The following is an 11,519-nucleotide window of genomic DNA, read 5'->3' as shown; positions in this document are numbered from 1 at the left end:
TAATGTCACAGCCAATTTTTTACTGTTTAATTATTCCTTTAGTTTATTCTTGCAATTAAATTTTATTATTAGGGTTTGCTTCAGTATATTAATCATCTAGAAAAAGACAAGAGAACAGAAACCATATTTCATGTAAATGTTCACAAAAGCATCTAACAGATTACTCAAGATTGAAGGAATCCTAGGGTGGCTAAACCAAATTTCTACAAGAAATTTTACTACAATCCCGTAATTTCTTTATGAAGTTTAAACTTTTACTTTTACTATTTGCTCCTAGCTTGTCATGCAGTGTTTTAAGTAGAGGTGGAACTAGGATTTGAAGTTTATGGGTTCTGAACTTGTTAGCGAACTCATCTCGTTTTAGTTATTGGTTTTATAATTCATTATTTATATATATTTAATAGATTTTTAATACAAATAGACAAGAGGGGTTGTTCTGATGGTAAGCAACTTCCACTTCCAACCAAGAGGTTGTGAGTTCGAGTTTCTTTGAACTCTCCCCTTTAATATCTAACGCAAGTGATTTTTTTTTTATTGGATGTCGGCTTCCTCTTAATTCTTAGCGTGCACTTTTACATACAAATCTATAGGTATAAATCATCTCCTTCTACGAAAAATATCTAAAGTTTTCATTTTTTATCGAATTTCATCTAGTAAGCCTCGAGATCTTATAAATACTTTTGAGAATCGTCATTAATCAATCATGTATCGGACTCACCTATCAATTGAAATAAGTAAAGGCCACAAAGATGCGGATGATCAGAAGAAGATCGACAAAACCAAAAATATAAGTTTTTTAAACCATTATATTGGCTGCAATTTCCTCGAAACACAAAGAGAGAAGAAACTTTATAATAAACTGCCCCTCATGCAAGCAAAATAATCAATCAGTCCATGGCCAAAAGGAAATTATTCTAGCGTTCAACTTTGCCAAAGTTTGGCAAAAAGGCAATAACAAACTAGTTGCTGCAATGTACATCTACTCATCAAAATGTATACTACTACTACTACTATATGTATGTTCATACATATTAAAGTCAACCTTTGCCAACCTCTTTATGTATATTTTCCAGTATAAATGTCTTCATGTTCAATCTATTAAATCGTCAAAATTTTGATTACTTCTTTCTCTCAACTCCACGCGGCAGCTTAATTAGAAGCTACCTACATTTGGTGTAAGCTTGAGGTTTTGCTTTATTAAGCTTATTTTGCTCAAAAAGAAAAGGCTCAAATATTCTGTTTCTTATAATTCTCGTTTTTCTTTATTCCCAAGGTAATGTTGTTGCACATACACTTTCTAATTAATATATTCATTGCTCTTTTTTTTATTAGATTATTAGGAGAAAGGAAATGAAATACATGCATTCTTGGAAGTTGGGTTTGACAATTTGGACATAAATTAAAATTGAAATTGTTGAACAAAAGTAGTATTTGGAGTTAAGTTGAAAAATGATATATGAAATTTGAGATTATTATTTTTGGACATCCATTTCACTCGAAAAAATATTGTATTTTTGTGAGTGGGAAAAAAAGTTTTTTTGAAAATTTTGAAAAAATGGACTTTGAAAAACTCATTTCGAAAAATCTTCAAAAATTTGCAAAATTTCATGGACAAACACGTTTTTTTTATCAAAAATCCGAAAAAGGAAAAAAAAAACTATGGATAAACGGGTCCTAAGTGGTTTTAACATTTTGGAAATTGTGTGTATCTTTGAGTTTTCTGCAAGTGAAACATATACCTGATTATGGAGTGTTAAGTCTTTAAAAGATTCATGTGATCAAGAACTTTGAGTATATTCTATATTTCAACGTTTTTTGTCTTTCTAATTTTTGGTCATTTAAGTATATAATAGCAGCCGGTGCTTTCCCAACCTAAAGTAATCCGTTTAATTTCCAGATTGTATTTCTTATGTTATAAGTAATTGATAATTAAATACTTAGTAATAATGATAATTGATTAAAGTTTTAAATCAGTTTGAAGTAACAGTTTGTTGTTGCTTTCTCATCTTTCATATAATGTGTTCCATTGTGTCTTTTTTTTTTCTTTTTTGTTGTGCATGGTGGGGGTCTCAAAAGATCGATTCGTTTCCTTATTTTTCAGGTTACTAATCGATCTTTTAGGGCAGTTACTGATAGTTTTACTTGACTCGTTAGTATATAGTTATCTTTGCTCTGTTAGTGTATAAATATTTTTACTCTACTGTGTATAGACAGAGGCGGAGTTAGGACTTCAACTTTATGGGTTATGGATTTTAGAACAACTTCAAATACTAATAACTAGGATCTAAATTCAATATTTATACATATTTAATGAATTTTTTTAATATAAATATGCAATTTGAGAAAAAGTGACTGGGTTCGGCCGAACCCGTACTCGGACTTCTAGCTCTTACCATGTGTGTAGAAGCTGATTAACTCTATACGTTTATTTTTTCTCTTTTATATTTTGTCTTTTTTCCATTTTGTCTTTTTTCCTTTCTTGTATTTAGGGGAAGAGGGGGGGGGGGTGTTCTATTTTAAGACTCTTAGGTACAAAGATTAGATTTGGAGTGTTTAAAACGCAGGTGAAGGCCTTCTTTTCTGGCATCAAAACCGGGCTTTATTAATGAGTGTCTATAGTAGTGATCTTGTATGTGAAGATAATAGTAGTAGTACAACATAACGCGTTGCTTATTTCATTTGTTTATAATTTGTATAAGCTTTAAACCGTTAACCCCATGTGATCTTGCCTCATTTAATTTCTCATGTACTTCCTTCGATTCCAACTTTATTAATTACTTTAATTTGCACACATACTTATATGTATGTCCTATATATATACACAATTCTTGCACAGGATCCTATTGCTCTACAAACTCCAATACTCAAAAGTCTCCCCCCTCCCCCTTTCCCTTCATATCCCACGTAAAAAGTCCTTCAACTTTTAGTTGTGTGAACTAACAAGCTCATTTCAATCATAGTTTCAACCGTTGGTATTCTGTGGTAAGTGCATGTTTTATGAATGTCACAGGCGAATCCAACTATATAGACTCAGAATGATCTTGATCTTATTATATGTACACATTTTAACCTTGTTTATACATGTATTACATATATAGTTCAAATCGAAAGCAATAAATTACATGTCCTGAATCTGTCGCTAAATTGAGTGTTTGGTTTTTCTTTCATTATATGGTTTTGACTTGATTATTTTTAACATGTTTGTAGGTGGATAGCTGATCTTGTATCTATATATATTTTAACTTTTTTTATACATGTATTTCATAGTTCGAGTCGAAAGAAATATACATGTCCTAAATCTGTTTCTAAGTTGAGTGTTTGGTTTTTCTTTCAATATATGGTTTTTACTTGATTATCTTTAACATTTTTGTAGGTGGATAGTCAATCTTATTCTATGTATACGTTTTAACTTTTTTTATACATGTATTACATAGTTCAAGCCGAAAGCAATAAAACATGTCCTAAATTTGTCTCCTAATTGAGTGTTTTGTTTTTCTTTCAATATATGATTTTGACTTAATTGTTTTGAACATTTCGTAGGTGGATAGTTGATTTGGCTCCATTTGTGAGATGGGGTTAGTTAGGAATCCTAATATGCAAAGTGGAGATTATTTGGAAGGTATGTTAAGTGATTACATGGGAGGAAAAGCAAAGATGAGAACACCAAAAAGTTCTTCAACTAAGCTTGTGACAGTATTAACTTGCTTACAATTTGCTTTTGCTGTTTATGCAACATTTCTTCTGTATTACATGAGTCCATCAGTAGATTTAAGGACTAAACCAGACTTTACATGGGCTACGCGAATCGCGCAGTCATGGACACACTTCATTATACCTCCACATGTTGTCAGTCATTATCAAGAAGTTAATAAAACAGAAATCCAACTAAAGCCAATTAGTCCTTCTGATGTTTGTGAACATGAAAAGATTGATTTTGAGCAGAAGAAATCTAATGATGCACTTATGATCAAGTTGAAGACAGAACTTTATCAAGAACTAAGAGATTTTCAAAGCAAGAATCTTGGTACTGAGACCCTTTCTGAGCTAATGGCAATGAAGTCGAAGTGGGATTTGCACGGTCCAAACAAGCCAAAAATCACGGTGATCTTGAACCATTTCAAGAGGAAAACTCTATGTTCTCAGCTTGATTCTTTGCTTGGACAAACTCTCCCATTTCATCATGCTTGGGTAGTTGCATTTGGAAGTCCTAATGAGCAATCGCTTAAGAATATTGTAGATAGTTACAATGACTCAAGAATAAGTTTTATCAGTTCAACTTATGATTTTAAGTACTATGGAAGATTCCAAATGGCTTTGCAAACAGAAGCTGATCTTGTATATATCGTAGACGATGACATGATTCCAGGGAAGAAAATGTTGCAAATTTTAGCACATGTAGCAGGGATAGACAAGTACAAGAATTCTGTTTTGGGAAGCATTGGTAGGATTTTGCCATTTAGACAGAAGGATTTTACTTTTCCGAGCTATAGGAAGTTTCGATCAAAGGAAGCAGGGCTTTATTTGCCTGATCCTGCTTATAATATCACTGTTGACAGAATTGTTCAGGTGGATTTCCTCTCCAGTTCTTGGTTTCTTTCTTCTGAACTAGTCAAGACACTTTTCATCGAAACGCCCTTCACTTTCATGACAGGAGAAGACTTGCACTTAAGGTAATCTTTTCTACTTCAGTTATGTTGAAATGGTATGTTTTGTAAGATCAACTTGACTTGTAAAATTGATTAGAAGTAGTAAAAATTGAGCATGGGATCAAACTTTTAGTGGTCAAGCTATCTGATAAAGTTACACTATTGAAATGTTGCATATACTGTTCCTCTCTTGTATGATAAATTCATTTTACCTTATTCATCGACTCTTTTTGAAAATTCCTTCAGATGTGAAACAAATCCTTGTATGAAGTAGACACTTGGATCTTTTTCAATCTCTGAAGGTTATCACCTATTTGCTATTATCAGCTTCATCATTAAAATATTAAGAAGGGGAGCCTTGGCGTAACTGGTAAAGTTGCTGCCATATGACCAGGTTCGAGCCGTGTAAACAGCCTCTTGCAGAAATATTAGGCCCTTACCCGAACCCCGTGCATAGCGGGAGCTTAGTGCACTGGACTGCCCTTTTTATCATTAAAATATCAGAAACCTATAAGAATCTGTAGTTTTGAAAGACTGCAATGATCCATCATGTACAATATTTCAAAGTAATGACTTAAAAAATTTCAATAAGAAAATAATTCAAACTCATGCATAATACAGGATATAAGGGGATGAATAGATATTAGTTCAACAAGGGTGATATAATCTATGACATGTTAACACTATTGTTGAAGTTTCTAAAAGTTTTACTTTCCTGAAAAAACAAAATGCAGCTATCAGCTTCAGAAGTATAGAAATGCTGGATCATTTGTGCTGCCAGTTGATCCAAAGGACAAAGAAACTTGGGGTGACAGTGAGCACAGACTTGCTTATGTATCCGAAACCACTGTTATATTCAAGGACACTGTTCAAGTCCGAGACAATCAATGGTGGAAAGCACTCTCCACTGGTTATGTAACACAATGGGCAGCAATGAATCCTCAGAAAATTGATGCACTTTTCTATGCCCACTCTGTCGATGAAGTTAAAGCTCTCGCGCCTCTTCTTGAGAAATTCAGGTCAACTGTTGGAAAGAAGGCCTACATTGTTGTCTCAGGAGGCAGCTTCTGCCCGTGCGAAGATGCTGTTACAGCTTTGAACTGGCCTAAGGTTGTATGCAAAGAAAGAAGATTCAAGATTATGGATTTAGGAGTTGGTGCTCTATCAAGTATTTCAAATTCAGAAGTGCCCGTCGTTCAAGCAGTCTATGCTAGCATGAAAGGACTAATCAACATTCATAACCCGATTCTTGTGATCACGGTAGCTGATGCAGATCCTCATGTGAAGAAAGCACTCAAGATGGCTATAGAAGCTAACACCAACAGTTCATCTTTAGTCCTTTTACCTAGATCATCGGTCACTAAGCTTCTTTGGATGGCTGATCTTCGGTCCACAGCATTGCCAAGTAAGTTATTAATGGATCTTATGCCTTACAGTTTCCTTAATTTTTCCTGCGTTTGATCTAAATTCTGAAAAAAAATGCAATTTGAACTTGTAGATTGGAATCGTATGAGGCTTTCCATAAATATCATCACACAGAATAGAGCTAATTCACTAGCAAGGCTTCTCAAGGCTCTCAGCGACGCATACTATATAGGCGATGAAGTTCCTATTACTTTCAACATGGATAGCAAAGTGGATGAAGCAACTATAAAGCTTGTTAACTCATTCAATTGGCCTCACGGACCTAAAAGTCTTCGAAGAAGAATCATCCAAGGAGGTCTAATTCGAGCTGTTAGTGAGAGTTGGTACCCTTCATCGGATGATGATTTTGGCCTATTACTCGAAGATGATATCGAAGTCTCCCCTTACTATTACCTCTGGATCAAATATGCTGTCTTGGCCTACCACTATGACCCTCAAATATCACTTCCTGAACTCTCATCGATCTCTCTTTACACGCCACGGTTGGTGGAAGTGGTAAAAGAAAGGCCTAAATGGAATGCAACAGATTTCTTCAAGCAAATTCATCCAAACACACCTTATCTCCACCAATTGCCTTGTAGTTGGGGTGCAGTTTTCTTTCCCAAGCAATGGAAGGAATTCTATGTTTACATGAACATGAGGTTCACTGAAGATCCAAAGCAAAATCCTGTTCAGATACCAAAATCAAGAACAAATGGTTGGCAAGCTTCTTGGAAAAAGTTTTTGATAGATATGATGTACTTAAGAGGGTACGTTAGCCTTTATCCGAACTTTCCAAATCAAACGAGCTTTTCAACAAATCATATGGAACCAGGTGCACATATTGCTGCTAAAGAGAATGTGGTTAAGCATAACAAGGCTGATTTTGAAGTGCCATTGTTAAAGGAAGATTTCAAGAACCTTTTGCCAAATGGAAAAATGCCTCCGGTAACAAAGTTGCCTTCATTGAACCTCTTCAATCAGCCTGTTTCTCTAAAGGGATTAAAAGCAGCAGGAGCAAAACTAGGGAAAGATGTTATTCAATGCAGTCCAACGGAGATAGTAGCCGTTCACCACGACACAGGTTTACCTTCACATTGTGCAAGATTCTGAAAACTCCATACTCGTCCGATGATCACAAATTAATTCTTTTGTTTTCTCTCCCAAATTTGCCATGTTACATTACTTGGTGGAAATGACAGTTAGGAATTGGTGGGAGAGAAAGATGAGGGTTTGATTCAGCTTTATTTCTCATGCAAGTAAGGGGAATAAGGATTCTTTATGAATGACTACTGATGAGAATGTACTCTTGTAATATTGCAGCCAAAATTGGCTTTCTGTATCATCTTCTTTTGCCTCATTTTGCAATCAATGAAAGTAGACAAATTCATCCAAAAACTTTAGCATTGCTTTTGTTCATTACTTGTCAGTGTCTTGAAAATTTTAGACTCCAAATTATGATGTTTGGATTATCATGTCATTGCAACAAATTTCTAGTTTCAATCAGCATACTGGAACAACAGCCACATTCAAAAGATTTTTGAACCTATTAAATCTGGAAGCAACAATCATTAAACCCTTAATTAACCACTAGGGGAAGCCCAGCTTGCTTTCTTTTTAACCAGTTATACCAAGTTATTTTCCGCTATGTGACCAGGAGGTCATGGGTTCGAATCGTGGAAATAGTCTCTTGCAAAAATGCAGGGTAAGGCTGTGTACAATAGACCTTTGTGGTCCGCCCCTTCCCCGGACCCTGCGCATAGTGGGAGCTTAGTGCACCGGGCTGCCCTTTTTTATAGCATGTTATTTTCTGCAGTTTTAGGTCACCAAATTAGGACTACTATAGGCAGAATACCTAGTATTGTATATCATTTTACCCTGATCCATTAAAAATCTATACATGGTAAGTGCACTCAAGTATTAGTTGGTTGTGATTGTGAAATGTGGTGATTGAAAGAGTCTTGCCAACTGAAACCAACATAGAAAATGTCTGTTCAAGTCTCAACATTCCATGAAAATGAAGTGGATGCTGTAGTTGTCAGCCACAGTTTCTGAGATAATACTTTATTATTGCCAAACCCCTCAATTTAAAGAAGTACAATGTTAAGCAAAGTGGGCCAGAAATAATAACATGCAATACGCTAGTACTTTTAGTAAGGGCTACACATCAAACATATACATCGTATAGCAAATTTACTATGTGTAGTTATATTTGAATTTTATAGCAAATCCATGAAATAAGAGATTAATTGTTTGAACTGAAACAAGAGAGCAACAAGCTCTCGTAGCTTAGTTGGTTAGAGCGTCTGCTTAGTTAGCCACGAATGGTAATCAGTCAAACTACAGTTATTAGGCTCTAAATTATAGTGCTCTATGAAAATTCTCTTTTAGTAATCAAGAAATAGGTTTTTTCACTTTTAGCCCACGCCAGGAACTATTTATATTTTATAGCCAAAAAAGTGTATAAAATTTGTATAATTTTTATATATATATACAGAATACATACATACATATATATATATATATATATATATATATATATGGCTATTATTTTGGGAGCAGTTATATAATGTCATTTTCCCAATCAAGGAAAATATAATTTTGCCTTGTAGAGATTTAGATGGTTTACCTAAGCAACTTTGTCTCTTGAAAATTAAAAGGGGACTATATATCATCACGTACATCTCATTAATGGGGTTAAATTTTTCAATGAAAAATTACCAAAAGAAACCTACTTCTTCTCGTGCGTTTCTCTGCAGTTTTCATTGTCATTTTTACCATAAAAGTAGTAGCAGGAGGTAAAGCATTTGGTATGGAAGGTAAAACATGAAAGAAGCATGTTGTAAATGTCTTTCTCGTTCATCATCTATATCTATTCTATATTCTATATATTATTAAAAAGAAGGAAGTCTAACTCAGAATTGTAAGCACGTGATTTTTGCCCTATATGAGAATTACTCCCAAAAAATTCAAAAATAAAATGATTTTTCTTTGGTGTACAATTTTGTGATATTTTGAAGAATTATTTGTATTTGTCTGTGCGTGTTTATTCGCTAAATTAATAAAAAATACAAAAATATGTCGCATTTTGCATGTAGGATTTAATTCTACAATTGTTAGTAATTAAAATTGTTTTACAAAAATTAAAAATTACAAAAATAGGCATCGTTTGCATTTTTAGCATTTAATGTCCAAATATACAATTTTATGCTTAATTAATACTTAATTGTGCGTTAATTGTTATTGGGAGTTAATTTGCGCCTTTATAACTTAATTTAGTTCTTAATAATAGTTTAAGTATTTTTATAATTTAGTTTTAGAAAAATAAAAGAAGAAAAGAGAGCGAAAATATAAAGAAAGTCGGAATTGGGCCTCTTCTTCAATTTCAAGCTATAGGCCCAAAAAATGGCCCAATCTTCCCTACGACCCAGTCCATTTCGAACTGGGTCGACCCAGTCCATTAACCCAACACCCCTTCTTCATTTTTGTCCAACACAAAACAAAACCAAAAAAAAAATAAAAAAATAAAAAGTGAATTATCACTATTAATAGTTTTATTTTTTGTTTTTTTATATATAAAAAAAAATCCGAAAATATTTTATTTTATTTATTATTTTTATTTTTTTAAAAATATATATATATATATATATATATATATATATAGTAATTTCGGAAATGATTTTAAAAAAATAAAAAAATAAAAAATAAAAAGTAAAAGAATGTAGAAAATTTAAAAAAAAAGTAAAAAGTTTTAAAAAATTTAAAAGTAAAAGAAGGTTGGAATTAAAAAATAAATATAAAGATATCTGAAAATTTAAAAAATTTAAAGTAATTGAAAGTAGCATTTTTAAAAGAAAAAGAAAAGATAGTGGTTTATTTTTTAAAGAAAAGTTAAATAAAGTGAGATTCTCTTTTAAAAAAAATAAAAAGTGGGATTTTAAATAAAATAAAGTAATTAAAGTTGGAATTTTAAAAATAAAAGTAAATAAAGGTGGGATTTCTTTTTCTAAAAAAATAAAAGCAATTTGTAAGTGGGATTTCTTTTAATTAAAAAAATAATGAAATAATAAAAAACAAATCTGAAAATTTCGAAAATTTTGCTATAAATAGAAGAGAAAATTTAAGAAGAAGGGTGGAAAAAAAGAGAGGAAAAACTAGATAGAGAGAAGAAAAAAGAGGGGGCGGAGTGAGAAGTATACACCCGATATACATTCTGGATACACTGAATATACAGGGGCAGAATTCATTTTGGAGAGTTTTGAAGTTGAAAAAGAATAGTTACTGCTTCATTGCCTCGCTTAAGATCTGAAATAGTCAGAATCTTCCTACCTTTTACTTCTTCACTATACTTGGAGTCGTTTATAGTCTCTTGGGTTTTCTGCTATTCCTACTGTACTGGTTTGCGATGTTGTTGAATCTGCTGTTGTTGTGTTATTACTGCTGCTGACTTCTCCTTCTTTTGTTCTTGTACTGCTGTTTCCAGGTACACATTTGTACAATCTCGGCTTGAAGCAAAAAATGAAATATTAATCAGGCTTTGTTCCTGTTGAATTCCTCCTGTTTAGATTTGTGGTTGAATATAATTTTTCTTTCTTCGTATAAAGATGTAGTTGAATGATTAATGAATAATGAGGTTGCATATGTATACTTTCTTCATCTAATAATGTTAGTTTAAATTACGGAGAATAATTAATCTGTTTTGATATTATGGTCAATCTCATGTTCTAGTATTATTGAATAACAGAATATAAAATGAAAGCAGTTTTTCTTTGTACAAACTCGATCGCAATTTTCCATTCGCATTAGCCGTAAACTAATAACTAATAAGTTACGTTTTTCAGCATGTAAATAATTAAGAGATTTTCTTTTATTTTAGAGACGAACTTAATAGAAAATATAGTCATTGTAGGTTTATCCTTTAAAAATAAAAATGAGACGAGCCTCGCCAAATAAAACGTATAGATTGCGGGGTCCTCACAAAATGTATGGTTTAATTAGAATTCGGAAGGACCGTTTAGCGAATTTCACGGTCTTCCCCAAAATAATAACGCGATAGTCTCTTTAGGCGCGTGTTTAATATTTTACTTTCTTAAGCCTGGGTGTGCATTTCATGCGACCCGAATCCAAATCCCAAAACATCAAATAAAACGTGTTCCGGATTGTGGGTGCATTTCATGTAACGCAGTCCAAAGACGTGTTTTAAGCGATGTTCATATTTCTTTTAAAAACAATAATAATAAAGCGGTTAAAATATAAAATTTGCACATAAGTTCATATTTGTATAAAATCAGATAATCAAGCCGAATATAATAGTTGAGCGACCGTGCTAGAACCACGGAACTCGGGAATGCCTAACACCTTCTCCCGGGTTAACAGAATTCCTTATCCGGATTTCTGGTACGCAGACTGTAATATGGAGTCATTCTTTTCCTCGATTCGGGATTAAAATTGGTGACTTGGGACACCCTA

The 11,519-nt window shown here is 33.0% G+C and overlaps 1 protein-coding gene across 1 annotated transcript; it reads left to right on the top strand.

Annotated features, from left to right (window-relative positions):
• The first annotated feature begins 2,540 nt into the window (after window positions 1-2,540).
• Window positions 2,541-7,450, top strand: LOC107787292 (uncharacterized). Its single transcript, XM_016608841.2, has 4 exons — window positions 2,541-2,982; window positions 3,541-4,670; window positions 5,381-6,051; window positions 6,145-7,450. The coding sequence occupies exons 2-4, from the start codon at window positions 3,571-3,573 to the stop codon at window positions 7,161-7,163; spliced, it is 2,790 nt and encodes a 929-aa protein (XP_016464327.1). The 5' UTR covers window positions 2,541-2,982; window positions 3,541-3,570; the 3' UTR covers window positions 7,164-7,450.
• Window positions 7,451-11,519: the final 4,069 nt, after the last annotated feature.

This window comes from Nicotiana tabacum, chromosome 18 (genome assembly GCF_000715075.1).
Source record: "Nicotiana tabacum cultivar K326 chromosome 18, ASM71507v2, whole genome shotgun sequence".
Classification (NCBI taxonomy): Eukaryota; Viridiplantae; Streptophyta; class Magnoliopsida; order Solanales; family Solanaceae; genus Nicotiana; species Nicotiana tabacum.
Note: the sequence above shows the minus strand (reverse complement) of the source record. Positions and strands in the feature narration are given on the sequence as shown.